This window comes from Thamnophis sirtalis, unplaced genomic scaffold (assembly GCF_051295495.1).
Source record: "Thamnophis sirtalis isolate CommonGarterSnake01/CBP01778 unplaced genomic scaffold, rThaSir2_p1.2 scaffold_1, whole genome shotgun sequence".
Taxonomy (NCBI): domain Eukaryota; kingdom Metazoa; phylum Chordata; class Lepidosauria; order Squamata; family Natricidae; genus Thamnophis; species Thamnophis sirtalis.
The window spans coordinates 29,684,277-29,701,555 of record NW_028261381.1 but is presented as its reverse complement, the minus strand read 5'-3'; the positions used below and the strand labels follow the sequence as shown (position 1 = coordinate 29,701,555).

The following is a 17,279-nucleotide window of genomic DNA, read 5'->3' as shown; positions in this document are numbered from 1 at the left end:
ACTCTTTAGTGTAGCCTGCTGTTGAAATTGGACTGGGCCCTGTGATTGCATTTATAAATAAAAAGTGCTAACAACTGAGGTTCAACCACATAGTTTAGTGCATGATTAATGTAAAATTAGCCATCGATTCAAGTTTTTATAATGTTGATTTTAGATTTTTTAATTAGGCATGTTCAAAGTTGTTTTGGTTCTGTTTTTCCATATTTTGTAAATGACTTAACAATCCTGTGAATTTTGCAGGACAGGAAGGAAGGGTTATTTCCTTACATTTCCCATATTTTTCCCCATACCTGTCAGCAACCAGTTAATGGAGCAGTAGTTTCAGCATTTCTTACAATACCAACACAAATCCTTTACGGTTTGAAAAAGCAAATGCCCCCTTGAGCAGAATAAATGTACTATATAGCTCTTTTAGATGCTGACTTCTTCTAATACTTCTCCTGTTTTCTCCAAGTAAGGCAGAGGTAGAAATTCATACTGGATTCATTTGACCAATGACTCTCTAATATCTGCCCATAAAATGCTGACTCTTAGTAAATTTCTAACGGCAAATTGAAGAGGAATTTTATTCTCATGGCTTCTGGATATAGCAAGAATCAGAAAGCTAAACTTGTGATATTATGTCAGCCTTCTCAGGAGCAGAAGTTTAGCTTATCCACCCCATCACAATTTGGAAATGCAGATATTTATTTTCTGAGTACTGGATTTTCAGTATTTTAACAAATTGCCATACAGTATCTCATGCCTCTGGTTTAAATGCAGGCATGCATTTGTTGGTTAGGATAGGATAAGAATGAGTAGGACAACAGGAGTATTGGGTTTGAATGTGAGTCTCTCTCTCTTTCCCTCCCTCTCTCTCCCTCTCTCTCTCTCTCTCCCTCTCACTCCCTCCCTCCTTCTCTCTCTCTCACACACACACGCACACACCATAAATATATGCTGTATACTAGGAGAAAATTCCCTTGAATTTAGTAAGATCATTTTTTTTATTAGACAGGGTAAGGGTGGTGCATTGACAAGATTATCATCATCTGATGTATACCAAGCCCTCTGAAGGAAGATGTGGGAATGCAGATAGTATAAACACTAAGGTTTACTTTCCCCACCATAAAATGATTGTAGAACAATGAATGCAATGCTACAAAAAAGAGAGAAAAAGCTACACTTGGTGAAGGAAAGATCCAAGAAAGATTTCCTTTCCCACAATGTTCCCATTTCCCAGTTGATCACAAGCAAAACATGAAAACATTACGGTTGTGTGAATTAACAGCATGCTGTCAGTAACAGTAAAGCTGTCAGTTTACCAAGTTCCATCTTGGTAAACTTCATTTTATTGGGTTAATGGAACTTCAAAAGTAAGAATTATAGTAAAGCATAGAACAAAATGATTTGGAACATCAACTTATAAATAGAACAACGTGCTTCTTTGCCAAAATAGAATTAAAATAAAATTTTGACAAATAATGTTTATTTGTTTAATCCAATGTGTGAAATATACATGGCTGCTCAATCATCAACAAACCCCACCATATATCTTTGAAGTGTCCATTCAAAGCAGCATGGAAAGCTAATAGAGAAGGTGTCAGGTGTATAGCAACAGCAATAGCAGTTAGACTTATATACCGCTTCATAGGGCTTTCAGCCCTCTCTAAGCGGTTTACAGAGTCAGCATATTGCCCCTAACAATCTGGGTCCTCATTTTACCCACCTTGGAAGGATGTAAGGCTGAGTCAACCTTGAGTCGGTGAGATTTGAACAGCCGAACTGCAGAACTGCAGTCAGCTGAAGTGGCCTGCAGTGCTGCATTTAACCACTGCACCACCTCGGCTCTGTTGTATGACCGAGAAGGCTGTCTTTGAACCCTCTGAATTCTCATAAGGATGGGTTATATGAACTGTTTGTACCCATTTGATCCAGTCAGGTAGGGAGGGCAATATTGGGCATGCTTCAGGACCCACTGGCCAAAGAATGCCAATTGGAAGGGCCTAGTAGGTGTGCCTTTTTTTGATAGACCACCACTTTATAGAACAGTCTGCTCTGGAGATCAAGATGGCCCTGAGTTTGTTGGCCTTTTACAAGACCCTAAAGACCTGGTGGGCTGCTTTTGCCCCAAATGCATAGAAATAATTAATCTTTTAAGGTATCAACTGAACCACTGCAAATAGTAGCTTCAACTCTAAAGGTGCTTCTTCAGTAAGATAACATGGCTGCTGAGGCTGTTGAGTGAAAGAACCAAGATGGAACTCCCAGTGCAATTTTTACCTCCTAATCAAGTTTGAAAACATACTGAGAATAATCCAGACAATCCAGTTCTATAATCCTCTGAAGGTGAGATTTAATTATTTGTTTGTTTTAAGATACCACTAAGAAACCACAATGTTTTTCTGAAAAGGAAAGGTTGAAAATACAGTTGTCCCAACCATAAGAGATAGTTGTCCCAACCATAAGAGCTAGTTGGACATGGCTGAATTAAAACAAGAAAAGATTGACTCTTTTCTTCTGGACCCATAACTGATCTGTTTTGTTCAACTGTCACTCCTCCTTGATATGGCCATAAAATGTATGATTCCATTCCCTAATGCAGTGGTCCCCAACCTTTTTATCGCCGCGGACCAGTCAGCCTTTGATAATTTTACCGTGGCCCGCTGAGTGTGCGCAGGGGTGGGGGGGGGCGTTGTTCACGACGACACATTGATTGTTTATATATCAGATTGTTTTGATTAAACAACTTTTATTTTATTGTATTTAAACATGCCTTACAAAATAAAATACAATTACATAAATATAAAGTGCTTTAATATGCCCCCCCCCCAACCCGGACAGACTTATGTTCCTCAAAGACCATCCTGAACCCTCAACCCGGACCAACCTTTCTGCCCGCCCTCCCCCTCCCCACCACATTCGGCGGGCAAAGAACAGAGCGCGCGCGCGCGAATGCCGTGGAGAGAGAGAAAATAAATATATATATATAAATATATAACTGTTTGGGAGTAAAAGCGGGGAGGCGCACCCGGCCGGGGGGGGGGAGGAGGAGGAAGGAGGGTGGGAAGGAAGCTGGTAAGCGAAGAACAGAAAGTAATTAGCAAGGATTAAAACGACCTGCCAGAAAAAGGAGAGGGGGAAAAAAAAACACCAGATCTGACGGCTAGTGCAGCCTCCAACGGAGGGGCTGCAGAAACACACACCGCCAGTCCTGTCCTTCCTTTCCAACGAGTCTCTCTCCGCGCGCGCATACACACACACACACACACACACCACACAAACACACACCCGCCGGCAGATATGCACGCACACACACACTTTTTTTTTTGCAATTGGCAGAACTACGGTTTTCTTTCTTTTAAAAAAAATAATTAAATGGAGGTGGGGTGTGTGTGGAGAGAAAGGGAGAGAAGCAGACACATAAAACCGAGCCGCACTCTCGAACCACAGCATGCATCTGGGTGACAGGGAGAAAGCAGGAAAAGCCGAGGAGAGAGTTTTAGGAGCTTTAGCGGAACAAACGGTGGTGGTGGAGGAGGAGGAAGAGGGTGGCGATGATGATTGGGGGAGGTTTGAAAAAGCAGATCCAAGCGCAAAAGTTACTGAGTCATTTCAGCGGCGGCCGGAACAGTTTTCTTGACTCCCTCCCTCTCTCCCTCTCTCTCTCCTCTCTCACTCTCTCACTCTCTCTTTCCCTGGCGATGGATCGGTGCGGGAGGGGGGGAGAGAGAAGGGAGGAGACGGCGAGGGAGGGAGGGAGAGAGAGCCGAGGGTGGGACCAAAGGGGGGGGAGAGAAATGCATTTAAGAGGAGCGGATTTAAAAGAGCGATCATGGCCCCCGGCCGCTGCGCGGCCCGGGGCCAGGTACTCCACGGCCCGGCACCGGTCCGCGGACCGGGGGTTGGGGACCACTGCCCTAATGGAAAAGATCAGAGGGAACCTGCCCTCTCCACATGCTGAGGTGTCATCACAGCCAGAGACACTCCTCTTCCTCTGCCATTGATTCTCCCTAATAGTCTTGACAAAACAGGGTTTCAGTATTTTATTTATTTATTAGATTTCTAGCCTGCCTTTATTATTTTACAAGTAATCAAGGAAGTGAACTACTTCTTCCCATCCCCCCCCCGCGTGCAACAGTAACCCTTTGAAGTGGGTTGGGCTGAGAGGGAATTACTGGCCCCAAGTCATCCAGCCGGCTTTCATGCCTATGGTTGGGCTAGAACTCACAGTCTCCTGGTTTGGAGCCTGGTACCTTAACCACTAGACCAAACTGGCTCTCCTTAATCCTTAGGCTAAGAATCTTGTCCTCATATGGCACTTCTGACAATTCCATACGGATGTCCCTGAAGTGAAATGTTATTTTCAAGCAAGTGCTGAAAATAAATTTGATAGTTTTTCAATCTGTTCAATCTTCTTTTCCCCAGTTCTGAGAGAATATTATGGTACTTGTGTGGCCATCTTTATGCCCCTGACTCAGAATTAATCCCTTGAAAAATTCTGTGGTATTTCTGGTTTCAGGATCAGCATCTCTCTAGAGGACATGCTGGTTTTTGCTTTTTGTTTTTGTATTTCATTTAAGAGCAACTTCATTTGTGTAATCACAATTTAAAACATACTGGATGATTTATGCTAAAATATTGTGAGATATAATCAGATACTTGCATGCTATTAATAAATTATTCAGTTTTTCGTGAGGGAGCAATAAAAATTGTGATGAATAAGATGGCTACTGGAATACAAATAAAGACATTTGATTGTACTGTTTGGTCCTGAAATACATTTGTCTTGTCATAACACTGGCATGATTTTAAGCCAAGTTGATTTCTGGATTGCTATTGGAGAAACAATGTGAAAAAAAAATGCAACAAGGATGATGGAAACAGAATCAAACTGATATATGTACACAAACACAGGCATCAGATACATAAAGTGTTTCGAGTGTAATAGAATTTGATGCATTAATGATTGTGGTTCTAAAGATCTGAAATAAGTGCCTGATTTTAAACCTGATTTTTTTTCTGCACAGTATAATGCTGACTTCTATTGAAAAAAGAGTATAGTTTATTATCAAGTGGCTAAGCAAAAATTTCCTTCCTTCCTTTCCTTCCTTCCTTCCTTCCTTCCTTCCTTCCTTCCTTCCTTCCTTCCTTCCTTCCTTCCTTCCTTCGTAATGGCTGTGTTCACCTTTAATTGTCCACAGATTAAACGCCACTGCCATCTTCCTCTGAAATCGTAACACCCGTGAGGGGTTGGAGAATGCAGCTTGCTCTGCTTGGATGCTGCAGGATTGCTTTAAGCGCTAAGCTTAGTGCTTTCAGATACCATTACCGGCATCAGTGATGTAGCTTTGTGGATGCCTCTGCTGCTTCTAGATGAGGGTGACTGATGGGGGCTGGGTGGGAGTAATACATTGGAGATCTGGCATTTCGAAAACTAGAGAAAGCTGCTCCTTGCCTCAGAATGGAGAGGACTGGCATTTTCTTTGCTAGCCAAAGGATGCCTGGGAGCTAGATAGCTGAGTGATTCGTTCTCATAAGGCAGGCGATGCTCTCTGGGAATAAAAGGGCCATGCATCTTGGAATCGGTGAGCCATTCCATCCTCTAAGTCACCAGGTATGGCTCTCTGCTTTTTATATTCCTATTTCCTATTGCAGCTTAGATGAATAATGCTATCTAGTGGCAATAGATGCAGGGGTTCATTTTAAAATGGGGTGGGGGGAGAAATGGGAGGGTGTCCTTGTCGGTTTTAGAAATCCATGCGCTCATTCAAATGGTAGGAAATAAGAGGGGGGGGAAGTGTGTGCATGTGAGAAATCAAAACGTACAATCGCTCGCTGTCAAATGGAATTTTAAAAGCGAGCAAATGGTGTTAAAGCTGATTCTGCTAAAGCATCTGTACATGATGCAAAAAACTGTGAAGGTTTTTCATTTATATCTTGTGTTAAAAGTTCGTACACGTAATAGCAGGTTGGGTAGAATTATGCATATCTTCCCTGAAGATATTAATGCAGTTATGAGAACAGTCTGAAAATAGGCAATATAATCAGGAACAGGGTTCGATTATTCCAGAAAGTAGTATAGAGGTATAGAGTTGATGTTAGCATTTTTAAGAGATCTGCCTAACTTCACTCAAAAGTGGGAAGGCTTTTTGAAGGCTTTCAAAAATGAAAAGCCTTTTCCCCAGATTTCTCTGTTTCTTTTAACTGGTGACAAACATACGTATAAAACAAGCTGACGTGATTTTAATGGATGTAATATTTTTCCACTTTTTAAGGCTTGATTCCCATCAGCTCCATTATATTAACAGAGGTTAGGTTTCTGAAAGAAAGTTTTAGAAAAAGGAGGCAGCTTGATCTGTATTTTATATAAATCAGTGGCAGCCTATTTTTATGCAGGGGAAAAGAAATGGAAAGCAATCAATTTAACCATGTTCATGCTGAATCACCCAAGGAAAAACGCTCTTATCCGTGCATCTCCCAGAGCATTGAAAGAGATTATATCTAAAAGTAAACACAAATGTGACTATAGGGGGAGGGGGGACTTGTTAATGCACTAATTGCTCTGCTTTGACTGTTTTCTGGGTATTTCCATGGTAACCAATTGGGGTATATTTTAAAGCTAAGAAAAATGTTCAGGCTGATGTTGCTTATATGCAATCATGTTACACCTCATGTGTTGTTGATGTATAGTTTGTGCAGATTGTCCCAGGAGCTGGATCCTTTCTAATTCTTGAATCCTAAGAATTGGATTTCAAATTTTCTTTTCTCTTTTTAACAAATGTGTATGTTTAAAGGGAGGATAGTTTTGGAAATGCAGTTTCCGAAAACGAAATTTAAACTTGCATCTATATCGTTCCCCTCTCAATTTATTTTCCAAAATACATATGGGAAGAAGTCTAAAGCTAAGGTTCACTGAAGAATAAGGGTTCAGTCAAGGCTACAATTTTTTAATTAAAAACATATATTAAAAAATATTTAGCTTGTTGCTTATAAGTGTAATTTATATGTTTTGTAGAGTTCTTATCCAGCTTATATTTTGATTAACAGCAAGGGAAAGGACACATTCTTAATCTTGATTAGTTTTAGAATGGTTTTAATGTTACTTTTTCAACATTGCAACAAACCATATTTAATCTTTCAGAATTGAATTTTGGAGAATTTTAATGCAAGGAGTACATTCTGTTTCTTGGCAGCCTACGGAAATTCCTGAGAGTTCAGATATTCTAATGATTTCTCTGGCTAAGTTTATTTTATTTATTTAGCAATCATAATCATTCTTATTTGTTATAAAGTCTGGTATAGAGCTGACTCAGAGTTCAGTGAATAATTTCAGGGATCTATCTATCTACCTACCTACCTACCTACCCACCCACCCACCTGCCTACCCACCTGCCTACCCACCCACCTATCATCCATCCATCCATCCATCCATCCATCCATCCATCCATCCATCTGTCTCTCTCTCTCATCTACCTACCTACTTACTTACCTACCTACCTACCTACCTATCATCCACCCAACCCACCCACCTACCTACCTACCTACCTATGCAATTTTTGGTAATACTGGCTGTCTGTCATTTTGGGATAGATCATTTGGCCTTTATGATATCACTAAACGTAATTTGATTAGTTATGGGATACAGTGGCTTTGCTCCATTTTTTGCACTGGCTGAAGATATCTAGATAATTAATCTCAAAAACATTGTTGTCCTTCTCAATTATTTGTCTATAACAATGTCCTGACTTACCAAGTAAAACCAAGTAAAAATATTTCCCTTCTGGGAGATTTGGCCAGTTTATTTGCAGCTGATCTACTGTATAGATGGAACTACAGGGAGGTGGCTTCTGCTAGTTTGCTTCGGATCTTTGGCTCCATTTCCCCAATAACAGGAATTCTTACATCAGCCCTCAGTAGCCCAGAAAATGAGTAGGAGTGACATTTACAGGTTTTTCTCCAAAGTGCCAGACGACAGTACTGCTTTTTCACTATGGCATGTTTTTATTTTTATTTTTACTGTTGCCGGATCTGTAGCAGCTTCTGCCAAGGTAGTGATTTGTTTACTCTTTGTTCTCAGCTTCTCAGAGAAGGAGAAGCTGAGGGGGTCACCTTCAAAATGAATCCAAGGTTTAGCAAAGTGAAAGTGGTGGCCACGTGAAGCTGTCCCTCATTGGTTGTATGGCATTAGGATGCTTTATCAGTCGCAATCGGATTGGCTGGCCGTACACACGTCTAAGCCAGTGAGAGAGGAAAGCAGAAATTATCATGGAGACAGCAGCAGACAGGAGGAACCAGACTTCAGTTCGTGACAACTACATCAGTTCTCATTTCCTTTGCTTGCTAAAAAACATACATAGGGAAACGTTCAGGGATGAATAGATTGGAAAAATCAAGAGTCCCATTATGTGTTTGTGAACTTTGGCTTGCTGCTAACTGGCTTCCACATACAGGACCTTGCATCTGGGGTGAGAAAGTAGAATTTTACATTGCACAGTGTAAGCCGAGGACATGCTGCACAATTACAATAGCAAACTACAGTTTGCTGATACTGATAAGGGAAGTAGGTAACAGGAAATTTTGAAGAAATGTACAGGTGTTTCTCGATTTACGACCACAATAGAGACCAGTATTTCTGTTGTTGAGTGAGGTGGTTGTTAAATAAATTTTGCCCCATTTTACGACCTTTCTTGCCACATTTGTTAAGTGAATCACTGCAGTTTGATAAGTTAGTAACCCAGTTGTTATGTTTTCTTGTCAAAGTTTCATTAGGTAATGATGGGTAATGGGTAGTGGTGGGTTCCGGATCCCGTTCCAACTGGTACAGTTGGAACGGGCCCGGCAGCGTCCACGTGGACGCGCAGAGTGCGCGCACACATGTGCATAGTGTCTTAGCTCCTCTGTGACCCTCTGCGACGCTCCAGCTGTTCAGTGGAGCATCACGCAGGTGCTGTACGGGCTGTGCATGGAAGCACCGAAGGCCTAAAAGACCGGTAAGGAGCTCAGGTGGACGGGTGGGCCCTCCGGAGCACCGTACCGGAATGGTATCCGGTGCTATGGGCAGGCTCAGGTACGCCCATACCAGGGCGTACAGCCTGCAACCCACCACTAGTAATGGGTAATGAAAGCTCAGAGAGCAACAAGGACACGGCACTTTGTTATATTCCCAAATGCTGTTCTGCGCTTTGAAACCAGTTCCTCCCCCTTTGAAGTCTGTTTTGACAATCTAGGCGCTTTCGTTGACTACAACTGTTATTTTGTCCAAAAGACATAGCTCCCTTGACTTATATGATCAGCACTATTCCAGGTAGATAAGCTCTCTGGAAAAGAAACTAAGAGGGCATGGCTTGCCACCATTCTCGTGTCCATAGAAGTATCTAAAGCAGGGGCCTTCAACCTTGGCAACTTTAAGACTTGTAGACTTCAACTCCCAGAATTCTCTGCTGCCTGAGGAACTCTGGGAATTGAAGTCCACAAGTCTTAAAGTTGCCAAGGTTGGAGACCCCTGATCTAAAGGCCAAAGAAGCTATAAAGCAGTTTATTTGAAACGCCTTTAAACCAAAGAATTTTAACAGAATGATTCAATGTAGAACCTTAGGGTACTTCACTGAAATCTGTGCTCTGGCTTCTTACCTTTGCAATAACTTCCTTTAAGGTCACCACAGTAAATTTTTATTACTCCAATTAAATGTTCTATTTTAGAATAGAGTAACAGAGTTGGAAGGGACCTTGGAGGTCTTCTAGTCAACCCCCCTGCCTAGGCAGGAAACCTTATACCGTTTCAGACAAATGGTTATCCAACATCTTCTTAAAAACATCCACTGTTGGAGCATTCACAACTTCTGGAGGCAAGTTGTTCCACTGATTAATTGTTCTAACTGTTAGGACATTTCTCCTCAGTTCTAAGTTGCTTCTCTCCTTGATTAGTTTCCACCCATTGCTTCTTGTTCTACCCCGAGGTGCTTTGGAGAGTAGTTTGACTCCCTTTTCTCTGTGGCAACCCCTGAGATATTGGAACACTGCTATCATGTCTCCCCTAGTCCTTCTTTTCATTAAACTAGACATACCCAGTTCCTGCAACCGTTCTTCATATGTTTTAACCTCCAGTCCCCTAATCATCTTTGTTGCTCCTCTCTGCACTCTTTCTAGAGCCTCCACATCTTTTTTACATCGTGGCGACCAAAACTGGATGCAGTATTCCAAGTGTGGCCTTACCAAGGCATTATAAAGTGGTATTAACACTTCACATGATCTTGATTCTAACTCTCTGTTTATTCAGCCTAGAACTGTGTTGGCTTTTTTCCCAGCTGCTCCACTCTGCTGGCTCATATCTTCATGCAAGAAAGATATTCAGAATGGCTAAACTCCTGATTTTTGGGGTCTGTTGTGTTCGTAGCATGGATTTTATTATGCTCCTTTTAAAAGGATTTCTTTCATCTACAAATTACACTTCTACTAATAGCATTGTGGATAGATCAGACATATTTTATGCCATTCCCTTTTATTTCGTTCAAATACAGATGTTATAAGCTTGGTAAAGTTTGCTTCTGGAACCATCTTACTATATGAAACAAAAGACATCTCAGGTGGAATAAGGTCGGTACATAGATTCAAGTCCAGTTCAGCTTTCTGCGTTTCAAAATTTATTTCATGCAATTTCTGTTTGAAGTCATGCTTGTTATGTTTTCTTGGTCTTCTCTGGTCTTGGACCAAAATAAACTATTTTTCTTTCTATATGAACACAATTTTCCTTCGGTGGAATATACATATATACGTATGTTTGTGTGTGATGACCTGAACTAATAACATGAAGAAAATATGTATTGGGTTAGTTTTAAAAATGTTTTTATGCATACGCTCAGTAGTTATCATCGTGAGCGGGATATTAGTGACAGTGGTACTCAAGGCATGGTGAATCCTGCATCAAAAAGCATGATGAATTGCCAGAAGAACACCTAGTTTTTTCAGTTCTTAGTAGATGCTGTCAATAGTGGTAGAGGTAGGTCAGTGAGATTATTCCTTTGTGAACAGAGTCATCATAAAAGCAAGACTGATTACCTCTCTCAGACCAATTAGATCGCACAGGTTAGGTCTCCTCCGGATTCCATCTGCCAGCCAATGTCGGCTGGCGACTCCCCGGGAGAGAGCCTTCTCTGTTGCAGCTCCGGCCCTCTGGAACGAGCTCCCTGTTGAGATCCGGACCCTTACTACCCTCCCGGCCTTCCACAAAGCCACCAAGTCCTGGCTGGGGGGGGGGGGGCTGAGAAGCATTTACCTCCACAGAAATTGTGAATGTTGGTTTTGTTTTTAATATGTTGTCTTTGTCTCGTTTTTCCCATTTCCCTTGTCTTTTGTGAGCCGCCCGGAGTCCTCCGGGAGTGGGCGGCATACAAGACAAACAAACAAACAAACAAACAAACAAATAAATAAACAAACAAATAAATAAATAAATAAATAAATAAATAAATAAATACTGTTGACTGTTAATTGGATTAATATAAATACATGAAATTCCAAGACTGCTGCTGTTATCACCAATCTGTTCTCTTGAGTTCATTGGAATTTGCTTCCAGGGTTGGGTTGTAGAAAGAAATGGGTCTTCTCCTTTCATGAATTCAGTTTCATTACAGGCTGTCCCCGACAGGTTGCTTAGTGACCGTTCAGAGTTATGATGGATCTCCTCAGAGCAATTTATGACTGGGTTTGAAGTTCTGATGGCCACACCCCACCTTGCACTTACGTGATCGCCATTTGGACATCTGGTCTACATTTGTGGCTATTCACATGACCACAATTTCTGAAGACTTTTTTTGTTGTCAGAAAACAGCATTTACTTCCTTTTTTTGGCAAAATATACACACTGGCTAAAATGGGTTCGCTTAATTACCTTGGTGTTCACTTAATGACCACTGGGAAAAAACTCATAAAATTGAGCATGGACATTGAGTAACTTGTTTAACAATCAGTGCAACTAACAACTCTAATTCTGGGCTCAATTACAGTTGTATGTCAAGGACTACCTATAGTTCTGTTTCTGGCTATTGCCAGATCTATTCTTGCTTTGATCCTCTTCTGCACAGTCACCACTGTCCTGTTGCTGTTTTATGAAGCTGCTTCCATCTAAATTTGTGGTTATTTTTCTCCTTTGGTGGCAGAGTCAGCTTTATCCTTGAACAGAATTTTTCCTCATATTCCCATTTGAGAACCACTTTTTCACTGAAGATTTTCAATCAATAATCTCTGTGCGTCTATATGCTTGGCAAAACAGAATCGTTGCCTTCTGAGGTTTCTCTGGGTTGACTCCACTTCCCCATCCTGGATACAGTTATATATATAAAGAGTGTACTCATTCATATCAGCAGACTATTTAAACAAAATTAAAAATAGAGACGGTTCAATAAAGAAACATTAGATTCAGGATCATATTATTTATGAAGTTTCACTGGGATGCCCTTTCTTGTCATTAAAATATAGGGAATATATTTCTAACCAACTTTTTAATAGGCATGTTTGCACTGTTAACTTATTTCTTATCAACTGCATATTGAAGATGAAAAATGCCATTTGCTTTGTGACTTGGCTTCGTTAAAGACACTATTTGCCTTTTTGTGATCTCATAGGTTGATGAGAGCTTCCACTTAAACAAAAAGATAATAATTTCTTTGTGAAAATGTGCTAATCTTACCTCCAAGGTCTTGTGAGAAAAATGCTGAACTTCTCAGATCTTGCCATCTTTTTATGGTTCTTGTGTAAAGTCTAATGATAGAACAGCAAGATTTCATGAGATTTTCAGACCCTTTACATTTATTTATGTTCATTCTCCCTCCAAAGGATTTGGAGTACATGACGTGTGTGTGTGTGTGTGTGTGTGTGTGTGTGTGTGTGTGTGTGTGTGTGAGAGAGAGAGAGAGAGAGAGAGAGAGAGAGAGAGAGAGAGAGAGAGAGAGAGAGAGAGAGAGAGAGAGACAGAGACAGAGACAGAGACAGAGAGAGACAGAGATGTATAGATTCCAAGCATTCTTAATGTGTAGTTATGTAACACTGTGTTAGCAATGCAATTGGGACAGCATCCTCAAATGTATTTATGTGCAGCAAAAATTTTGTACATGTAGGACTTATGCATATTTCTATATGGAAATGACTTTTCTTTCGGAAAGCTACTTTGCACCAAAGCAACTTTATTTCACTTCCCAAGAGAATGATGTTTTGGGCAAGTAGCCCTAGTTTTACTATAATTGCACATAACTTTGAACTCATAGCAGGGACATAAGGAGAAGAGGATAGATAAGTAGCTCCCAAAAAAGAACTGTTGGAACAGGTCTTCAGTTCTGGTGTAGAATGCAGAAAGGACGTACTATTTCTGAACAAGCATAAGCTGCACTCTGACCAAGTAGTCAGAACATTTGAATTTGAAACCAAGATAGCCTAGAGTGTATGACTCATACCAGATTATTTTTAAACCTTAGCTTGTTTTACAGACAGTGCATTATTTTCTTTCAGCATATGGAAGAATCCGAAGAAATCTCAGCGGGCCTTATTCCGAGTAATCAGGGAAGGAATTTCACGTCTCTTTCTTTAATCACTTTAATGTACAAATTGCAAAATGAGGTAGCTATTGGGGGAAGTTATCATCCAGCCCTCTCCCAGAAAAATGAAATATCCTAGGAAATATTGAAAAGGCAGAATATTTATCCGGATATGAAAAGAAAGAAACATGTTTTAAAAGACAGAATAGTTGCCTATAGCTTCCTGCCCATCCCCACTGTTAATGGGCCATCAGACGGCCAAGCTAGTCCACTTTACATAATAAAGACTTCTCCACCAGCTACAGGAAAGCATGATAATATTGGCCCTTTACTCAACTGACCACATGGCATCTGAGACTCATCCATACCTGGATTCAAAACACAGCCTAGAGATTTGCCCCTGCATGGCCCCATGGGAGTCTGACAACCAATCAGAATACATTTCTTACACAGGAACAGGAAACAGAGAGGTGGGACTGAACAGGTTATAAAAAGCCTAGCAAGCCCCTCCCTCAGCCCTTCTCTTCTTCTCCACCAACATTGAAGCATGTGATCACCTTTTCTGTTCAGGGCTCAAGCCATGTGGCCCTGTCCAACAATAAACCATCTTTCCAAGCAGCCTCCATGTTTCCAGTGTCTTTTTCCCCACTTGGAGCTGAACCCAGAAGGACATTTCTTTCATCACTATTATCAACCCAATATTCCTACAATATAACCCGAAATGAAAGGCTTTCAGAAGGAATAAGTAGGTCATCGCATCTTCTTCCAGTTTCTCTTTCAGCACAGTCTCATTTTCTTCAAGAGTTCGCCATTCTGGTAGTTTTGAGTAATACACGCATGAGAGACCTCGTATACAGCTGTGTGAACACGGGATTCTGAATCAAGTCACTTACCTTTCTCCCAAAAAAGTTTATCTGTCAATTCTACTGTATTGAGTTTGAGTTCATATTCTGAATCTTACAACTCTATTGAAATTCATGATATGATACATATTTACATATACATATACATATACATATACATATACATATACATATACATATACATACACATACACACACACACACACACACACACACACACACACACACACACACACACACACACACACACACACACACACACACATATATATATATATATATATATATATATATATATATATATATATATATGATTTTTATTTATTTATTTATTTATTTATTTACAACCCCTGGTAAGCCCCAATTATGGGAGGAAGCTAACTGCTTCCATCAACTGTCAATCGGCTCGTCACAAGAGTCCATCACGACAGAAACCCAATATTTTTACTGTTGCCTTTGTTATATTTGTGTTTTTTTTTAAATTTGTGCTGATAAATAAATAAAGGGAGACTAGTATAGATCTATTTCAAGCTATTTATCTCTCATCAGCTAGCCAATGGCTAAGATGTCTGCCTAGTATGTAATATAGCCCAGGTTCAAATCCCAGTAAGGGTATGGCTAGCTGATGAGAGCTAAATAGCTTGAAATAGATCTATTCTAGTCTCCCTTTATTTATTTATCAGCACAAATTAAAAACACACACACACACACATTTATTTGCAGTGGCAAACTGCAAATTAGTTTGTCTGTAATAAAACTCTTTGGAAAAGGTGCAAATCCTCCCCCTCAGCTCCTAGTCAGCTGCTGAAAGAAAAGGCTGGAAAATATTGAGAGGCCTGTTATCCTTAGCACCTGTTTTTTTCTCCAGCTGCTTATTTCAGGCAGTGGAAGATGTTACTATATCATTATTTTAAGCTAATGATACAGCCATGGGAGAATGGCCAGAATGGTAGAATGGTAGAAAATTGCCATCATTGATTTGGGCCCCAAAACAAACAAAGCTTGTCATTTACAGGGAAACAACAACAGTTGTTTAGAAGTAGGGTCTTAAGTGAAAAAGAGGTACTTAGAAGCTGATTATCAAGTTTGTGGAAAGCAGTAAATGAAAATCTGGGTAGGGAGAGACTTATAATGCATGTGGGAGAGTTGTATCATAACAGACAGGAAATGAATATATGTAGGTGATTTATATTTGTGGAAATCTGTATGGGATGTGCTGTCATTAAAAAAAATGGCCCAGCTAAGTAATTCTCAATGCTAGAGGGGAATTGGTCCCTGAGGTGATCGATCAACAGGGTGTTAACATAAATGTCCCACAATGCCTTTTCTGTATCTGTGCCACAAAGGGAAATGGTAATTCCCACTGGGTCTGGCATTTTGCGTGTTGAACATTTGACATTTTTAAAGTTTTAGTTGAATATCATGGCATTCTACCAATAGAATCACTCCAAAATCTTTGCCCTGTTGCTGTTGTAGTAATTGTGGTACCTATAAATCTTTAAATGAAGTTAAATGATTAAGCAAAGCAAATCCTGGTTAGGATAAGGGAATTTTAGTCCTATGCATGCTGATTGTATAGACTTTAAGGTAGTTATGGATATGGATTTATGGCATCATGAAGTAATTGAATACATCTTGGGGAAATGGTAATTAGCAGATAGATATAATTGTGATGAGACAGTAATTGGAGGCATTTGCAGTTTTATAGCTTAAAAGGAATTTAAATTCAGAATGTGGTAGTACATATTATTGAAGGTTAAAAAACATTGTCAGTAAAGAAACCTCATTAATTTAATCTAAAACCCTTTTATGTTGTTTTTGTTCAGTGCAGCCAGTGGGGTGTTTTGGACGATCATGGGTTCTTGGTGGAAGAATTAGAAACCTAGGATTTTCTGAGTGTGCTATTTTTATCAGTAGATAATTTATTTCATCCTCAAAAGTGTCATGAACTTTCGGGGAGGTTAACAATGAGCAGAAATCTTATATGCAGCTTTTCCTGTGCAGGTCCCATGCAGGTTTCTGCATGCAAAATGGCAGCCTCTTCTGTTTTCAAAGTGTGAGGAAACCCCCATCAATTTCATGTATTTCCAACACCTTTGGTGTTACAAAGCCATACAACAATCTAATGGGCATTGTAAGAAAATATTTTATTGGAAGTCTGATTAAAAACATTGGCTCAATTGATTTGCAACGGGTATTACAATGTACATCCTATAATTTGTAGCATAAAACATAAATAAAATATAAATAAAAACAAATGTAAAAAGTATCATATCCTTAATGCAGTAAATTGTTGAGGTCAAGGTATTTTTAAAAATGTTGTTTTAATATAAAACTTTGGAGAACCTAGTTTTAACTGTATTTTAGAAAAAAACAACAAAACTAACAGGTATTTTTGAGGGAGATTTATTTTTCAGAAATAAATATGAAAACATTTTCCTCAGTGCTTTATTTGGAATGAGTGGTGCGGTAACTCAATGGCTAATACATTGGGCTTGTCAGCTAGAAAGCTGGCAGCCCAGGTTCGTGACCCAAATGTCATGCAATCGGGTTAACTTCTGTCTTTGCCCTAGCTCCTGCCAACTTAGCAGTTCCAAAGCATGCAAATGCCAACAGATAAATAGGTACCATTTTGGTGGGAAGATAACATTGTTCCAGGACGTCATGCTGACCACAACTAGGGAAATATTTTCGGGCAGCGCTGGCTCAGCGGCCTTGAAACAGGGATTAGTACCGCCCCTCTATAGTCTGCAAATGACTAGTGGAGTAAAATCTGCAGGGACTCCTTTACCTTTTTTAAAAAAATGTGGAATATAATACAGGTGATCCTCAGTTTAATGACCACTCCTTTAGTAACTGTTTAAAGTTACGATGGCATTGAAGAAGACTTGTGCCCGGTCTTCAAAGCTTG

General features: G+C 40.1%; 1 protein-coding gene across 7 annotated transcripts in view; it reads left to right on the top strand.

The window, feature by feature from the left end:
* SLC4A10 (solute carrier family 4 member 10) overlaps positions 1 to 17,279 on the top strand; it is a 182,039-nt gene that overhangs the window by 47,535 nt on the left and 117,225 nt on the right. The window contains exon 1 of one of the 7 annotated variants that reach the window (XM_087709781.1): positions 5,303 to 5,596. The exons of the other annotated variants lie outside the window; for them this stretch is intronic. Coding sequence (XP_087565907.1) covers positions 5,528 to 5,596 — 69 coding nt within the window. The 5' untranslated portion in view covers positions 5,303 to 5,527. Of the gene's footprint in view, positions 1 to 5,302; positions 5,597 to 17,279 lie in introns of those variants that run through there. 7 annotated transcript variants of the gene reach the window in all.